The 19,055-nt window shown below is 48.1% G+C and overlaps 1 protein-coding gene across 1 annotated transcript in view; it reads right to left on the bottom strand.

Annotated features, from left to right (window-relative positions):
- The window catches only part of Ksr2 (kinase suppressor of ras 2), a 279,590-nt gene that overhangs the window by 73,173 nt on the left and 187,362 nt on the right, over positions 1–19,055 (bottom strand). Inside the window, exon 6 of the mRNA XM_074060825.1 lies at positions 137–277. Coding sequence (XP_073916926.1) covers positions 137–277 — 141 coding nt within the window. The remainder of the gene's footprint in view (positions 1–136; positions 278–19,055) is intronic.

Below are 19,055 nucleotides of genomic sequence, written 5' to 3'. Positions count from 1 at the left end.
AACTGCTGCCATTCCCCAAGGGACTCTAACTCCAGTCCACCCTAGGATTTGCCAGCGATGCTTAGGCATCCAAAGACATCTGTCATCCCCTTCCCACCTAAGAAACTGCACCCAGGAAGTCGCCTCTGCCTCACACCTGTGAACCGGAACTGACAGTACGGGTGACCCTCGGGTAGCCCGGAGCATTTCCTGAGTTGCACGTGTGGCGCACACTGGGCCCTTCCGCCTTCCGGCTTCCGGGCACGCACAGGAAGTGACTCACACCTCTTGGCTGGCCCTAGGGGAACCAGATGAAGGTCCCAGCTGCCCCAGGCACCCCAAGGATTGAGCTGACTCATCTTTTCATGCACCTCTAACCACTGGTGCAGGACACAGGGCGTCACACCATGGGCTCCTCACTATGATGTTTCCTTTGGTTTTCTTTAATCCACAGTATCTTAAAATACCCAAACTGCAGAGGAAGCATTTTGCAAACTAAAAATACCCCTGTGGAGGGCTCACCTTGTTTCCATTTTTTGGTGGTACTGGGATTTGAACTCAGGGCCTCAGACTTGCCAGGTAATTGTTCTATCACCTGAACCACTCCCCCAGCCCTTTTGGGCTTCAATTTAAAAATTTTTAATATGTTTTTTGCTCCAGCTTGTCTGCACCCTGATCCTCCTCCTCCATCTCCTAGATGCTGGGAGGACAGACTTGTCACCATTCCTGGCACTGTTCTAATTCTTGATCTGTGAGCTGGTCATACAGGTGTGTTTATTTGATGAAAATTCAAGGAGCTATCTGCTAATGGTTGCACATCTTTCTGTATATATGTTAGACTGCAACTGAAAGGTTTTTTTTAAGTTGCCTTTCGATGGATTGAATTATGTCTCCACCATCCCCCCAAACTGAAGTCCTAATAGTACCTAAGAATGTGACCTCCAGCAGCCTCCATGTCACTGCAAATGTAATTAGTTACATTTAGATGAGGTTTGCTGGACATGGTGGAACATGCCTGTAATCCCAACTGCTCAGGAGGATTGAGAATTTGAGGTCAGTTTGGGCAAAACAAAAAAACCAAAAAAGACTGGTGGCCTGGCTCAAATGGTAGATCACCCTGGATTCAATCCCCAGTACTACCAAAAAAAGTAGAGGGGGGCGGATTTGGATACACACACACACGTAAAGGCCACGTGAAGATAGAGGCAGGGGCTAGAGTGATTCTTCTACAGGTCAAAGAATACCAGAGAAGCTGGCCCCCACAGTAAGTCAGGCAAGAGGCAGAAAGCATGTGGCTTCCAGTCCTCTGACACCTTGACTTTGGGCTTCCAGCCTCCAGAACCATGGAACAATAAATATTTGTGCTTGAGCTACCACATTCGTGAACGTTTGTTAGGGCATCTGCACAAGCTCACGTGCCCCTCAGTCTCTTCCTCTTTCGGGGGGGCTCCTGAGAGGCCCCCGTGCTAAGGCTTTCTTGGGTGTCTTCCTGAGATTTTCCACTGTGGTCATTATATCCGCCATCCTCTACTGGCTTTGTCCACAGATCTGCTGTGTGTGCCACACGCCCGGCTCCAGAGCTCCAGCCTGGAGCTGGAGAGTGTAGCCTGGAGAGGGTCTTGGAGTGTCAGCAGACAGCTAAGAGCAGCCTACGAGAGCCAAGCCACACACCTGAGACTACTGTCACTCTGAACACACAAGAGAAAAAGGACACCCCAGGGCAGCTCCCAAAATAACACCTAGAACCCTCACAGTCTCTTATCAATGTCTCTAGGGAGACCTTCCCTGGTCACTGCCCTGCGAAAGCCTCCAGAACCATCACGTCATGCTCTGGCCCTTCCACATTGTTTTCCCCTGTCTTTTCTCTTACCACTCCCTGACGTTACATTATTTCTTATTTATTTACCTTCCACCTGGCTTCTGACTGGGGCTATCAGAACGTCATTGGTTGCCCCAGGACCTTTGCACATATGGTTCCTTTAGTCTGAAATAGTCTTCATATAGAAATCCACATGGCTGACTCCGTCACTTTATTCATTTCTCTACTTAAATGTATCATCCCACCTTCCTTATCTAAGACAGTTGCTCTATCCCCAGCATTTCCTTGCTTTTTTTTTTTTAAGGCAATTACCGCCACCTGACATGGTGTATACATACAGTCAGCCCTTGTATCCACAGGTTGCATATCCACACATTCAACTGATTACAGATGGAAAAGACACAGGAAACAAGTTGTGGCCATGTTGACCATATTCAGACTTTTTCTTGCTGTACACTAAACAACACATATTAACAAGCAGTTACACAGCATGTACGTTCCATTAGGCTTTGTAATTACCTAGAGATGAGTTAAAGTACCCGGGAGGATGCGTGTAGATTACATACAAATACTGCACCATGCTACATGTAAGTATAGGTTTGCGCATGTATAGATTTTTTCGTCCAGTGGGAGTCCTGGAACCCATGCCCCATAGAAACCAAGGGCAACTGTACACATTGCTTTCACGTGCCTGTTCTTATCTTCTACCATGACACCCAAGGTCATGACCTCCAACCAATGCTGCTTCTGCTTCGAGCCCAGCATGTAAGGCACACACAGTACACGTTAACATTCAAAAATCCTGTGAACGGGTTGCTGTTAGAACATTCGTGTTATCTCTACCCTCGTTCTGAGTATTCTCATCGCCTCATTTAATTCTCCCAACAGCCCAATAAAACAGTATCACTGTCCTCAATTTACAGATGGGGGCCGAATGGTCCGGTGACTTACCCAAGGCCATGGAGCTCTAGGGTGGTGGAGACAGATGCATGGACTCGGTCACCTGCCTCCCTCCCTCCTCTGAGCCTCTCCCTGAAGCGGTCCACACACGGTGACAGGCATCGTGTACCTGCCACTTCGCATATCTGGCCACCATCTGACCTTAGCATCACGGTCTTAATGAAATGCAAATTAAATGCAACCAACAGTGAGTTCAAAATTGCCTTTCTTATTTATTTCTTCTGCACTGAACGAGCTGGGTTGTTCTAAAAAAAAAATAATAATAATGTCACTGAAAAATAATGATGGTGTGTGAGATCGATGAAGTCTGCCTGCGCTATAATTGCCCGTCTGCCACCGCTTGTACTTAACTAGGTGAAGACGCTATTAACTGCACCAAAGAAAACATTTATTCACAAGAAAGCCACGCAAGGAGGGGAAGCATCAGTGCACCACAAATGTCAGCATCTCCAAACTCCAGAAATGTCCTAACGGGTTTCTATACGACTCCAATGTCAGGGCCGCCGTGAGAGGCAATTATAAATAAATGATTCTAGCTGATGAAAACGGAACTCCTGTTTTATCTCCTAAGTCCTTTTTGTCTTGAGACAGGGTCTTTCTATGTAGTGCAGGCTGACCTTGACCTCATGACCCTCCTGCCTCTGCCTCCCAAGTGCTGGGATCTCATTCTAAACCCTTCTTGACTCGATCTCCTGCTCAATATCTCCCTTCCATACACCAGAACTAGCTGCCAGGATTTCACCTCTCAGCTGGCCTGACTGCTCCCTGGTCCTCCACCTGCTCTACAGAAGAGAAAATTTTAAAGCATAAATCTGGTCACTCCACGATTTTCCTTATAACCCTTTAGCAGCTTCTCAAGTCTCATGAAATACAGACCAAATTTTTTTACCATTCCCTCTGTAGCGCCACACCTCCTGCAAAAGAAATAAAAGTCCATGGAGACTTAGAAATGTTGCTTTATTTGGGGAAAAGGTAATAAAGTCCTAATTTGTCCAGCTGTCCTAAGTCCAATGACAAGTGCTCTTAGAAGAGAAAGGAAGAGCGAGATTTGACACAGACAGAAGAGGGAAGGAGGTGAGGGGAGGCACGTGAAGATGAAGTCATGGATTGAGTGACATGGCCACAAGCCAAGGAATGTCTAGAGCCACCAGAAGCTGGACCTGGAAAAGGACAATGCTCCCTAGAGCCTTTGGAAGGAGAACAGCCCTGGGGACACCTTACTCAGAAATTCTATGGTAGAAAATTTATATTGTGTTGAGCTACCAACTGTACGGTCTTTTGTTATAGCAGCCACAAGAAGTCACACAGCCTCCATATCCCCCATGTGATCTGGCCCCTCATACTTGTTCTCTTTCCTCAGCCATTCTGTTCTTCAGACACTCAGATGTAATAGGCTTCCCTTCTGCCCCAGGACCTTTGCACAGGCTGTGTGTCTGTCCACCCCCAGTTAACTTCTATACCTTCAGAATTCAGTTCAAAGGGCATTCCACTAGAGAAGACTTCCTTCATGTCTATGACAATGGGTCCCCATTACAGACCCTCCCAACACGAAGCACTACTGCAAAGGAGAGGCTGTCCACTCATTATCAACCCCATCGGGACTGCTCCAGGAGGGTGGGACCATGTCTGTCTCTTTCATTTCTATCCCCAGAGCTACTCAACAGTGCTTGACATATAACAGGCACCCAAATATTCCAATGACAATAGGGACAAAAGAAAGCGTAATTTAGTGAAACTCTAAAACCAGAGATCAAATAGACCCATCCAACTCAAAAGGTAAATGAAGAAAGAAAGAGATCCCTAGGGCAGGCAGGCAAGTTAGCCTGACTCATTTTCCATTAACTACATCAAAGTTTTCAGAAACAGTTCTCAGAGTCCATGAATGGTATCAAATCAGGAATACTTGACTTCTGACTCCCCTGCATAGGCAGAACTAACTTCCCTATTGAGGACCCGGGTCCCCCTTTGATGGTGCCTCCTCCTCCCCTACCAACCTAGAATATTCCAGCCACCAAGTCAAGGGCTCCACACAATTGCAAAAAGACAAATTCAGTAAAACTGCTGGAGCCGGTGGCTGGCACACTGTGGTCCTTCTAAAAAGCCCCTCTCTGGCTACTGAGCTACTTGGCTTCAAGTGAGAACTTACAGTTACATCATTACACTTTGGGGGCAATTTTTTTTCTTTTGCAGCTGGACAATTGGCTGAAAGAGAAGGCAGTCAACTCCCCAGGCAAATAGTTCATGAGACCATATCTCAAAAAAAAAAAAATCACAAAAAAGGGCTGGTGGAGTGGCTCAAGCAGTAAAAGCACCTACCTAGCAAGCCTGAGGCCCTGAGTCCAAAAACTAGTGCCACCAAAAGATTAATTCATTAATTAAAAGAATAAACTCAAGCTTCACCATTTGCCAGATCTTGGGCAAGTTAACCTCTCTGAGTCTACCTTCAAGTACGAGACAGAATCATTTGGCCTTTCAGCAAACATCTGGACCATCAACGATGTTCTTTGTAGGGCTGGGACTCAGCAGAGGAGCACAGGGTACAAAATATTTACGGTGATGCTCACTAGCACCTGCCCCGTACCCCTCATTTTACCCTCTCTGCTGGTGCTGGATCCTTGGATCCACCAAGGACTAGTTTTGCTGCTGTGAAGTCTACAAGCTAAATGGGGAAAAACTCTCAGGGGAAAAATCTGCCTGAACCTCATGCTGCTGCTCCCCTGGCCACAATAAAAACAGCAAAGAAATTGAGCCTGATTTTCTTGAAAGGCCAATTCCACCTCCTGCTGAAAGCCCACTTGTGTGTCCTGAGCGAGGCTGAATTTATCAAACACACAAAGGCATCCAGCAATCGTCCCATAGAGCAGAATTATAAGCCAATAGAAATGAAAGCAAACAGAGCCCATAAATCCCAGCATCTCCCAGCCCTGCTCAGCTGGAGTGAATGTCCTCCAGATCCAAAGGCTGAGAACTCCAACTGCATGGGGGGATAAGACTGGGTCCCCAAATGAACTCCACTCTGTGCACTGTGGGTGAACAGGACTGCAGCAACTTGTTTCTTTCCTTTGCAAAGAAATGGTGGAGGAAAAGGGCAAAGCAGCCCACCCCTCCACCCAGGATTCGTTGGAGTCACAGAAAGCAGGTGGGCAATTTCTGGGGAGGAGCCAAGCCTCCTTTGGGGGCGTTATTTGATGTGTGCACTGACTCCTACTGAAGATCTATGGTCTTCAAGAGGATCTGAATTCAAGGACATGCATATTTGTGGACAGAGGACATTTATGTTCATGCCAGGCTGGTAATAGTTCCTGAGATGCTGGGGTCTCTCTGGAAGGTGTTTCCCATGGTCTGATGCCAGTTACAGAATGTCAACTTTCCAAATTGCTGTGGGTCCTCAGACTGCATCCCAACCCCTGCCATCCCCAGCCACATGGACAAGAGGAGGGGCACTTTCCAGTGTAGAAGGAGGAAAGCCCAGAAAATCAACAGCCACTGACCTCAAACGTTGTCATTTTTTCAATAACTGGCAACAAAGCCACCACTGCCAATCCAGACCCCAGGGAGAGGAGGAGGCCTGGAAAAAACGCTAAAACGCCCTTGGGGTCAAGAGCCAAGAGCGGCAAAGAGCATGAAGCATCAGACTGTTTGGAGTGTCTGCTCTACTGAGATGAGAATGATGGTGGCACCATTGCAAAGATCTCACAAGATGGCACCTTGATAGCCCTTGGGGTCTCCAAGTACACCGTCAAGATCAGCTCTGTAGATTTCTGAGTAGATAGAGGTTCTGATCACCTACGTCAGTGTCTTGTGGCTGATGTAACCAGCTACCACTGAGGCTTAAAATGAAAGAAATCTATCCTCTTCCAGTTCAGGAGGCTGGAATCCAATTTCAAGGTGCTGGCAGGGCCACTCCCCCTATGAAGGCTCTCAGGAAGTCCCTCAGTGCCTCTCCCAGCTCCTGGTGGCCCTGGCACCCCTTGGTGTGCCTTAGTTTGTGGCTATGTTCCTCAGCCTCTACTTCTGTCATTGTAGGGTCTTTGTCCCTCTGGGTATCTCTGTCTCCTTCCGTCATTCCTCCCCTCTTCTTCCAGGGACACCAGTCACTGGATTTAAGGCCCATTCTAGTCCAGAATGGGGCAAAATCCATTTCCCAGCCTGCACAGGAACTTGTCACCTCTCCCTGTTTGCTCCAACTTATTTGCCAAGGACCTCTTAGGTGCCTGGAATCAGAGACGCAGGGCATTGTGGGCCAGGACCCCTTCTAACTCCCCTATGCACAGGGGTGAGATGCACTGCTGGAGTCCCAGGGCACAATAGGCTGGAGTCCCCAGCCCAGCCTTGCTACCAATAATTTTGGGTCCCAACCACCCCATCTGCAAACATGGCCTTGGCTTGGTGACAGCAGGTGCACAGGCCCCATGCTGCTGTCATGGTTTTGCCACCTACTTCGCCACCATCACTCCCCAAAACCACCCTTGCAGCTAAGCGCTCACGGCCCTAACTGGTTCCTGATGGACCAGATCAGACCCGAGCGAGCTGGGGTGGGGAGTAGGAGTGTCCTCCCCTCCCAGGAGAAATTCTAGCACCTGGGGAGGTGGAGGACCCAGGTTCCAAGTTAGCATTTCCAACGTCTCCTCTCACCACTCTCAGCCTCAGTGCATTCATCTGTAAAATGGGGCTGGTGTCACCTGCCCCAGAAGCTGGTGGGACAAGTGAAGTGTGATTGTGGTGTCATTAGGATAAATGTTTGGGATGAACTCAGGACTTACAACTCCCCATCCTACAGATCACACACAATTACTAAACCCTTTCCACAGATGGGGAAACTGAGGCTTGGCATGGTGAAATCGTGTGTGCAAGCACCCTGTCCTTTCTCCATAGTCCCCTAAGTCAGATGTTCTGAAATCTCTGCTGTCTCACTGTGCTCAGAAGACAGATTTAAAAGTGACCCATTACCTAGGAGGGACAGAAGTAGACTGGTGGCCATCTGGAGCTAGGAGAGAAGGGGGACTACCTGCAAACCAGCAGGCGAGGTCTCTGTGGGGTGACAGATCAGGCTTGCCAACACTGTCGATGAAAAGGCTGCAAAACTTGTAAACTTACTAAGGTACACTGAATATTGAATTGTATTTAAAAACCGACAATAGGGGAGGGGTGAGGCTCCTGTGTGCTAGGCAAGTGCTCTACCCCTGAGCTGCTTCATCAACTCCTTGGGGTGGTGATTTTGCTTTGTGTTGTTTTGGAGACAAGGTCTCACTATGTAGCCCAGGCTGGCCTCCAACTCTCAGTTCTTCTGCCTCTGGAGTGCTGGGATTCCAGGTGTTCCCCACTTCACCTTGCTCATCACATTAGTTTTTAACTGCTGTTATAACAAATCACCAAACCTGAATGGCTTCAAACAACATAAATACATGACCTTACATTTCTGGGACAATCTAAAACAGATCTTAATGGGACTCTAACCAAGATGTCAGCAGAGCTGCATCCCTTCTGAGGCTGAGGGAGTATCCATTCCCTTCCTTCGTGGACAGGCGCCAGCATTGCTTCGCTCACGGCCCCCTCCTCCATCTCCCGGGCATACGATTCCAGCCTTTACGAAGACATCGCACCTTCTTTCTCCTGATTCTGATTCTCCAGCCTCTCTCCTGTCAGGACCCTTGTCCTGGTCATTTCCTCAATACAAGATCCTTAATTTCACCCCAGCTGCAAAGTCCCTTTGTACAAAGGAGCGTATTTGCAAGTTCGGAGAGCATCTTAGGTGGAGCTGCTTTCTTCCTCCCCCTCCTATCTTGCTTTCATCCTTCTCTTCCACTGGTGCTGGTGCCAAGAGCATCCCCTGCACCCCCTCTCCATCCCAGACACGCTTCTCAAGGGAGCGGACCTGCACCTGCCGATCTCGGGACTTCTCGCTCTCTCTGTCTCCTCTGCCTCTCGCCCCAGGCCAGGGACAAAGCAGTGAGCAGGACCTAATGACAAACAAACCATCAAACTATGTGGAGCAGAAACTGACAGCAGGGAGAGGGGAAATGGATAATTGTCCAATAATGGCTGGAGCCACCTCTCAGTCATGGGTAAACGGCCAGACAAGAAACAATAAATAGAACGAGTCAGCCTAACGGACACTGTCAGAACTAGCTACCCAATGGGGCGATCGTGTTCTAAAGATTCCCATAGGAATCACTGTCAAATTCAAGTTTTCTCAGCTTCACACTGTTGACGTTTGGGGCCAGGTAGATCTTTGCTGGGGGGTGAGGGGGGGTGGGCTGTGTGTTGTAGGATGTTAAGCAGAGTCTCTGGTCTCTACCCATGCACTGCCATTAGCATCCTCCCCTCTACCCCCAACTGTGACAACCAAAGTCAACATTGTCCAATGTCCCCTGGCAGCAGTTTGGGATCTGCTAAAAGCTTGTGATCGATGGGGACCAGTTTTGATCCATGCTCCCCATTCTCATCCTTCTTTAGAAGAAGGCGCAGGGGAGTTTGCTGCCATCTCTAGAGGGGACGGAGGTAGACAAGGGAGATATTTGAAACCCATTCCCAGGGACGTCAGAATATTGAATTGGAGACCCGAATCTAAGGACAGAAACAAGGTAAATACATCATGAAGACCCAACAGGTAATGATGTCATTTGAATACGGCCTCTTGCTCTGAACAATCAAGTCATCACTTCTGTTTTGTTTAAAGAGGGGGAAGAAATGACCAACAGAATTGGCAGGTGACGTGGAGGACCTCAAGGGCATCTGGATCTCATTACCCGCCTCTTGGCTTTTGTTTAACAAGGAAATGGGGACGTTTCTGAGCAAGGGGTGAGGAAGGGGGTGTTAAGAGAAGAAGCCATACCAGAGCTGGCAGGAGGCTCTGCCCTGGGTGGCAACTGGGTGCCTGGCGCCCACACCAGGTGCTATTGTGGTCACCTGCTGAGGCTCAGGAACCTGACTTCAGGACAGCGTGGAGACAGAAGTCAGCATTTTGAGGCATTTGTACCTTTGGAGTCTTGGGTTCAAATCTAGATTCTGGGGGCTGTATGGTGGGGCTTTGGACACATGACTTAACCTTTTGGGACTCAGTTTCCCCATTCCTACCCTGAAAATAATCATACCATGACTGTAAGAATTAAAGGAGCATTATAAAGCTTTCGGCTCAGGAAAAAACATATCACCATTATGCTGGCGATTTTTAATAAATGCACTCTGTCTCTAGCACCACATCACATCTCTTTACAGCTGTTTCCCCCAGTAAGGTGTGGTGGTGCACACCTGTAATCCCAGCACGAGGGAGGTTAAAGTAGGAGGAGCATGAGTTTGAGGCCAGCCTGAGCTATATAACAAGATCCTGCCTCAAAAAAAAAAAAAAAGTAAGGACTTGATGGTGTACGCCTGTATTCTCAGCTGCACAGGAGTGGAGGTTGGAGCATCAAGGTTCAAGCCCAGGCAAAACTATGAGACCCCTGTCTGAAAAATAGCTAAAGCAAAAGGGTTAGGGGTACGAGTTAAGTGGTAGAGCATCTGCCTAGCAGGCACAAGGCTCTGACTTCCACTCCCAGTACTGCCAGGAAAAAAGGAAGGGAGGGAGGGTAGAAGGAAGGAAGGAAGGGTGGAAGGAAGGAAGGAGGAAAGAAAGAAAGGAGGGAAGGCAGGAAAGGAGGAAGGGAGAGAGAGAGAGAGAAAAGAAGAAAGAAAGGGAAAAGAAAAGAAGGAAGGAAGGAAGGAAGGTTCATTCTAGCCTTCTTTCCATGAACACTTTAAAACTGCTCCTGCCTCAGGACCTTTGCACATACTGTTCTCCCTCTGTCTGGAACTGTCTTCACTCCATTCTCCCCTTGACTAATGTCCTTCAGAGTTTGGCTTAAATGTCACCTACTCAAACACACTTTCTCCAACTGTCCAGTCTGTCCTTGTACCCTTCCTTCTTATTCCTTATCACGATTTTATGATTTACATATTTCTCCATCGTCATCCTCTTCAGCAGAGGTGGTGGTGAGGTGGAGGCCCAGGGAGCCAGCATCCCTCACCTCCCATCAGTGGCAGCCTTGTTTCCTTAGCAACAGGATGCTCCCATGCTACCCCTCTCATACAGGCAGACCCCACCCAGGCCTTGACTTTGGGGACGATGGCAACCCCTCCAGGGAAAGGGGAGGAGCCACAGCACACAGGAACAGGGCTGGGGCCACAGACAGCCAGGAAAATCACTAGTCAGACTCTGAACGAGCTGCTCCACCCTGCCCACCCCACCTGCTCCAGCTCCATCTCATTCCTTCCACCTGTAAAACGCGTGGTGAGCTTGGACACTACTTCCTACAGACATGCTCATGAGGACAGGTGACAAATGCTTTTAAAGGCCTTCACCCAGAGCCAGGCACATGGTAAGGAATCCTGCCTCTGGGCTGCCTTCTGACTCAGGACTGGCAGCACTGCTCCAAGGAACATCCCTCCTGCGGGGTTTGGGAAGATCACATGAGCCAATTCCCAACAGTCTCTTCCCCTCCATCTTTCTCTCCACACAGGGATGGTTCCACTCACAAGTTTTTGACCTTATGACAGTGCAAAAGGACACACACAACCATTCTGGCTTCCACCTTCCGTACAGTGCTCCACAAACTACAGGGGAAATTCCACAGTTTTTTAGGAAATAGGCTGTGTGGCAGATGGTATGGCCGGGCTGCAGGCTGAGCAAGGGTTCTGAGTACAGTTAACCAAGATGATACTGAGCTATGGAGCAGGTAGGGAAATGCCTTCTGACTTAGGATGCTCTCAACCTGTGATGGGTTTACTAAGATGCTATCCCACTGGAAGGTGAGACAGGTAGACAGATAGATAGATAGATAGATAGATGAATCATGGATAGATGGACGAATGGCTGGACAAATGGACAGATGCTAGGTAGATAGATGATAGATAAAAAGAAAATAGAAAGATGGATAAATAGAAAGATAGACAGACAGATGGGCAATAGGCAGGTAGGTAGGTGGGTAGCTAGATAGACAGACAGGCAATAAGTAGATAGGTAGGTAGGAAGATAGAAATAGATTGACGGATGGATGGATGGATTGATGGACAGATGATAGATAATGACAGATAAAGAGAAAGATAGAAAATTGAAAGATAGAGAGATAGATAGGGCTGGTGGAGTGGCTCAAGTGGTAGAGTGCCTGCCTAGAAAGCGTGAAGTCCTGAGTTCAAACCCCAGTGCCACCAAAAAAAGATAGATAAATAGACAAAAGATAGAGATAGATAGATAGAAGATAAATAGAAAAAATAGAGATGACAGAGAGAGAGAGGCAGAGATAGTTAGGCACAGATAGGTAAACAGACAGGCTGGTGTCTCCAATCCGTCCTGTGTCTTTGTGACACTCTGGGAACACAGACACAGCTGTCAGCACATTAGCTGTTACACTCCCAAAGATCGCAGAGCCCAGTTTGACAGCAATTGCTTTGGGACACAGGAGGGAACAGGGGATTTTCACTGCGTTATTCTCTCCTGCATATTTGTATTTCTCACACCAGCACAGATGACATTTATAATTTGAAAGGGGGGGCAAGAAGGAACAGGAAGAGGGAGGGAGGGAGGTCAGGACAGGACAAGAGACAAAAAGTCCACCCAGCCTTCCAAATTCTCCCTCTGGCCTCCTTTCTTCCTCCTTCCTTCCCATGGGACTCGCAGCTGACAGGGGTTGCTTATCAAAAACACAAATGACTCAATTCCAACCACTTGGGCCTCCTGAGGCTGCACCCCACTGTGTCCAAGTCAGAGGCAAATGAGTCTGCACAGCACTACCTGTGATGTTTAGGGGCTGAAGAGGGCAAATTATCCCCCCAAGTTTATCTCATCCTGTGCTCCTTCATCTAAGAGATGGGGAAGAGAGGAATTCTCCTTCCTGGGGGGGGGGCGGGATGGGGGGAGCAGCAGCTCTCTGCTATCAAAGGCTGCCTCATTAAATATTCATCTCAATGCCTGTCACCTAGCTAGGACGATGAGAGGATTTCAGTTTCAAACCTTACTGATCTATTATTCTTTTTGGAGCCCCAGGTGGAACTCTTTCATGAAGGTGCAAATTATAAAACCGTGCCATTCTTTGAAGGGAACTTTAAGTAATCAAATGTAACTTTTTCTTTCCTATAACATGGACACCTCCTAGAGAAAAGGCGGAGAGAAACCTTCAGGGCAGGTGTACCCATTTGTCCCTGGGGATTGGCACAGGGTGGATGGGGGGATAAGGGGAGAGTCTCAGAGTCCAGAAAAAGGAAGAAGGAAAGGGAGGAGAGAAGCACTTGCAAAGACTCTGCTTCAAACCTGGCACTTAACTGACCCCATCTCATTTCACCATGACAACCTCTGAACTAGGGATTCTCAGAGAGGTTAAGTGACTTGCCCAAGGTCACACAGCATGAATAGCAGAGATTTGAATCCTGTCTGTAGACACTTTGCTGCTGGCCTAGTCCTCTGAAGTAGCGTCCTCTGACTCACCTAAGCATCCACCTCCGACGGGCCCTATGTGCCAGTGATTCTCAGTGGTGAAACATTTGCCCCCTAGGGGGCTATTGGTGGTTGTTGAGGATGGAGGGGACAGAGGCTGGGGAGCCTGGTGGACACACTCCATTCACAGGACAGCCCCTGGCTCCAGTATAAAGAGCTCTCCAGCCAATGTCAACAGTACTGAGGCTGAGATTTTCCCCAGCACCCTTGACACAACTCACCTGGTAGTGAGCAGGTATCTAGGGAATTTGCCTCTCTGTGTTGCCCCTGGATACATAAATTCTCGTCTAAATTCACGCTCACAGTTTCATGATGGCAAGAAAGACAAGAGTCTCATCAGTGGGCCGGGTCTAAGTTTCTCTCCACTGAGAGCAGGGAGGGTTTGACCTCCCTTGCAGTGACGCTGGGCTGGAATTAACAGTCATGAAAGCCCCAAGCCAGCCCACGTGCCAGCACCGGGGAGCTACGCACTGTGGATCACTCCTCCTATCTCCTAGTCCTGTGCAAATAAAATGCAACCCTCAGGAGGGGCCCAAAGGGGAAACTGATCCCCATTCCAGGGCCTGAAAACAAGAAAAGTCCACAAGCAGTGGACGCAGAGCCCAGAGAAAGATCTAGGGCAGAGCCCAGGTGCCAAAATTCATCTCTGCTGAGTGTTATACCAAGGGCAGGTCATGGAGGCAGACAAGGGACACTGTTGTCTCATTGCTTGAAGACCTTACTGCTGGCCCCACTTTACAGATCACAAGGAAGCAAACATTTTTGGTAAAGGACCAGATAGCAAATATTTCACACTGTTCAGGCTGTAGGATCCCTGTGGCAGCTATTCAACTTGGCTATGTAGTGCAAAACAGCAATGGACAACATTAATGAGTGTGCCCTTCTGCCCCTATCTTCCATTCATCTCACCCCACTCATCCATCCCCCATCTACTCACCCACCCATCCACCCATCCATCCATCCTTCCTTTCATCTATCTATCCATCCATCTGTCCATTATCTACCCACCCACCCATCCATTCACCACGTACCCATCTATCCATTCTACCTCCCACCCATCCATCCACCCACCCACCCAACCACCCATCCATCCACCATCTACCCATTCATCCACCCTTTCTTCCTTCCATCCATGCATCCTTTCATCATCCATCCGTGCAACAAATATTCCTTGACGATCTACATCCCCGCCATATATTAGGCACTTTTGACATCAGGGCAAATGAGTCTCCTTCGAGCCATTCTTCAGATTGCTAAGCCACACTGGTCTTCACTCAAGTGCTTTCCCACCTCGGGGCATTTGCTCCTGTCTTCTCACTCCCTGGAAAACCCTCCTCCACCTACCCACCCCACCCCCAGGTTCCATGGCCATTGCTCTGATCTCAGCTTCAACTAAACGTCTTCAGGGCCGCTCTGCACTCTCAGCCTCCACACCTTGTTTGCTTCTCTCATAGCACCTGGAACACTCTGAAGTTATCTCATTTATTTCACTGTAACTTTTTGTGTGTCAGCCTTCCCCACTGGCATATGAGTTACAAGCAGGCAAGTATCCAATCTTTTTCTTTGCCATTATATCCTCATCATCTAACACATAAAAGGTGCTTAATAAATACTTATTGAGTGGAATGAATGAATTTAAACCTAGAAAACTTGGTTCCAATGTATGGCTTCTACCACTTGCACCAAGAACCACTTAGATTGTGTCATCTAAACCAATATGGCGGCCATTGGTTACATGTGGCTAGCGAGTGTCTAAAATGAAACTGTCCTAATTGTGGTGAACTGGTCTACAATGCCTACCAAATTTTGAAGACTTCCTATGGAAAAAATAATGTGAAGTACCTCACTTTCAAATTGGTTACATGTTGAAATGATATTTTTGGATCTATTTGGTGAAATAAAGTTGTTAAAATAAATTTCATCTGTTTCTTTTCACTTTTCTGATGTAACTACTAGAAGTTTTTTAATTATACGTGGTACATGTTACATATCTGCCACTTAGCACTGTCCCAATTCTACTCCCAGAACTCTTACTAAATTAGCTCTCTGACCTTGGCCCAGTCAATTAACCTCAATGAGTCTCAATTTCTGTGTGCTACAAATGAATGTGAGAATTTCTGACCTGCCAACCACACAGGGTTGTGAAGTAGCTCAAGTGAGATGTGAGATATGAAAGTGGCTTGAGGAGGGAGGAGTGACTGGGTCTATACAAACAAAGGTGCTTCCATAATGGGATTTCTGATTCAGCATCCACCTCCCTCACTGGCTCCTGGATTTATTACCTAACTTCCCCCATCTTTCCCAACTTCTCATCCTCATGGTTGGGCTTTTGAAGGCGGTATTGGTTTTTCCTTTCAAGTGAATTTCAGAAGCTAAAGAGTTGTGCAAGACAAATTTATTGTCAGACTCCTCAAGGTCACCAAAGTTGGTGTGTGATCAACCTACTGTCCCATCCACTCTGGAGGTGGTCTTCAAGTTCAAGTTACCATAGGGATGCTGTCAAAGGAAACTGACTTATTCAAACAGCCCTTTCTTGTATTTAATTGCATACGTTGACCAGAAGTTAAGATTTTACTTGTTTTTAAGATATAGGTGACATCTGTTGGACCGTCTGCCTGCCATCCATTCATGTGTGGAACATGGGGAAGACAGGTATGTGTACCTGTCCCAATGCACTACTTCATCCCCCTGCACACAGTGGTGGTTTAGTGGGTACCAAACCCTGGACTTTTGTGGGAACCTTCGAGAAACTGTTTTTCTTTCCATTGAGATTATAAGCCTAAAACTACTTAAGAGGGCTGGGAACAGAGACCATGACAAGAAAGCAAAACCATCAAGAAGGGAAAAGGTCAAGACAGAGAGTGTTCCTCCAATACCAGTTTAAGCACCTAGATCCAGCTGTATCTGAAGCCTGCCATCCCTATGAATGCTGCAGTCACAAAAGTCAACAAATATATTTTGTGGAAGGAGCCAAGTTAAGCTGCAAAGACCAAGGACAGTACATTTTCAAAGGAATTTACTTCTGTGACTTTCAGTTAAGATATTAACTCCATCTGGATTAAACGGTGTTGTCTAGAGGTGTTACAAGGTAAACTGAAACCCTTCTTTAACTAGATTATGAATTAAATGCAAACAGTCTCTTCTGAAGTCATGGGGAATGCACAGAGGGTCACAAGAAAGTCACCTTCTCTGGAACCATTGCACACTGTCTTGCAAGGAAAGAGCTGGCTCAGCAAAATGAGACTAGGTGAGCTGCTGCAGTTGGAATGATCCAGAACTGGGCTGCAAATGAATGTGGCTTTCAGGGTTGCATTCGTGTTACTTAAGAGAAACCTCCCGTTGGGATGCCTCCTGGGAAATGCCCGCCTCTACCCTGAAACCCGGGTCCTCCTCACCTCCTCAGCCAGTCCCCATGGTGGGACTATTTTTAGCCTCTTCTGAATGCAACTTAAATGCATAAGTGTTCTGGTTTAAATATGAAATGTCCCCCACAGGCTCCTGTGCTGAAGGCATGGTCCCCAGCAGGTGGCTCTACTTTGGTAGGTGGTGGAAACCGCAGGAAGTGGGGCCCAGCTGGGGGAAGTCACTGGGGCCATGCCTGTGAAGGTTACACCTGGTCCCTGGTCCCACTCTCTGACTCTCAGCTTCCTGTCTGCTGTGAGGTGAGCACCTCTGCCACACACCTCTGCCACCATGACCATGGGCCCAGAATCAACGGAGCCCAGGACTATGGACCTCTGAAACCTTGCATTGCTTATGTCAGTGTTTTGTCCCAGTGATGAAAAGTCTGACTAACACAACATGCCAACAGAGGCCTTGACAACAGCCAGCCTTTCAGCAATGCTCTGCCTCCCCATGTCCCCTCTGCCATACAGACCTTGGCCATGGGGACTCCTGACAAGGCCTAAGGAGACAACACAGAGCCCCCATCTCCCTACAGCAGAGGACTCTCCACTGCCTGTGGGCTTTCTGTTTCAGGTGATTAAGTGAGGCAGTCCCTGAATGTTTCCCTTTATCAAGAGAAAGTAGGAGCACAAATTGTTTCCTATGTGAAATTTTTCTATTTAAAAAAAAAAAAAAGAGCCAGTGTTAGAGGGGAGGGTGAAAGGAGAGGTGGTATGGGGGGTGAAGATTGAAGTGTTTTATATGCATGAATGTAGACTAATAAAGAACATCAAAATAACAAAGTGAGGCCAGGCGCGGTGGCTCACGCCTATAATCCCAGCTGCTCAGGAGGTGGAGATAGGAAGATCACAGTTTAAGACTAGCCTGGTCTCTTTGAGAACCTACCTCAAAGAACAAGCAGGGCGTGGTGCCGAATGCTTGTAATCCCGGCAGTGTGAGAGGTGTGGATAGGAGGATAACAGTCTGAGGTCACCTGTGCGGCATGGTCATCCAGAGAGGTAGAATGGCTCCCCACTGAGGCAGGGCCTGGGAGCTCCAGTTTTCCCCACTCCCCACTGGCCATCAGACCTTCCTACCCCCCCACCCCACCCCCACACATCATGCCTTTCACTGGGAAAGCCTCAGAAATTCCATGTTCAAAGGCCCTGGGGAGGAGCCGGGCAGGTGTAGCCCCTCTCCTTCCTCCTCCTTCTTCAGACTAGGGGCAAACTGTTTGCAAGAAGTACTGTGGAAGTCTACCAGCGTGTGGTTGACCCCTGGTGAGCAAGGCCAGCTAGGGGCATTGTGGGAAGTCTGACCAGTCGTGGTGGAAGGACGGCTACTTCTTTCTGTCCCAAAGACCCTAACGGTTACACAGCTGGTCAACTGCTATCATCTCTCAAGGGCTCATTAGCCTCTTGGAAAACATCATGGACGCTATAGACTCTACAGCGCCCCTCCTGAGAATCCCTGTTCACTGCACTTCTATGTACAAGGGCAAGGTGTTCACAGACCTGGTTCAAAGCCCACTGGTGGACCCTGGATAGTTTTGAAAATCCCCTGATTTGGTCCCATGCCCAAAGGGCATCCCCAAATGGCTATATAATCAACAAGAGGCAGAGGCAAGACCAAAAAATGCCCAGTGTCCTGTGTGACATCCTCCTCACTCTGTGTCAGGTATGTTTATTCATTCAACAAGCTCAAGGTGCCTATGTGCCAGGTGTTCTCTGGGAGGCACCACTAGTCTTAACCAAGGGCTCAAACATTAATCTCCTTGGTACACAGAGAAACGTCTAGTGGCACATCATGACAGACTCGGTGGCTGAAAAGAACCAGACCCCTCCTTGCCAAGAGAGCCTGAGTTACTTGAAAGTGATGAGTAAGGAAGGGTCCTTTTAGTAACATTTGAGTCTAGACCTGAGATTAAAGGAAAAACACAGTTATTAATCAGAGAAGGAAAAGAACACAGACAAGAGGCACCCAGGCAGAGGAAGATCACAGGCAAAGCCATGGGGAAGGAAGACAAAAACAGTGGCACAAGATGAAACTGAAAAGAATGGAAGTGTGTAGGTAACATGGGTGGTGGAGATAGAGACCCGTGTAGGTCCCATTCAGCCACCACACCAGCAGTTAGGGGTCTGGGAAAGAAGTGAGGTTTCTTCTGCCTCCATTCCAGGTCCTTTGTCCCTCCAAAAGTGTGAGAAAGAACCCTACGTTCTCATGGCTCCAGGGAAACAAACTTCTACATCCAAAAACAGAGCCAAAGATGGAGCCATTTGCAGAGGCAACGGGACAAGGCTGCACCTCAAAGGAGGGTGGCAGAGGAGACTGTGGGACAAACCTGAAGACAGGCCAGGGAAACCCACGCTCACCGCCCACAGGAGAATAATCAGACCAAACCGGAAGCTGGGTCTGGGGTAGGTCTTGTAACCCAGAGTGAATGAA

The sequence above is a fragment of the Castor canadensis genome, chromosome 18, assembly GCF_047511655.1.
Source record: "Castor canadensis chromosome 18, mCasCan1.hap1v2, whole genome shotgun sequence".
Classification (NCBI taxonomy): domain Eukaryota; kingdom Metazoa; phylum Chordata; class Mammalia; order Rodentia; family Castoridae; genus Castor; species Castor canadensis.
The sequence above is the reverse complement of the archived record's forward strand: the minus strand, read 5'-3'. Positions and strand labels throughout refer to the sequence as shown.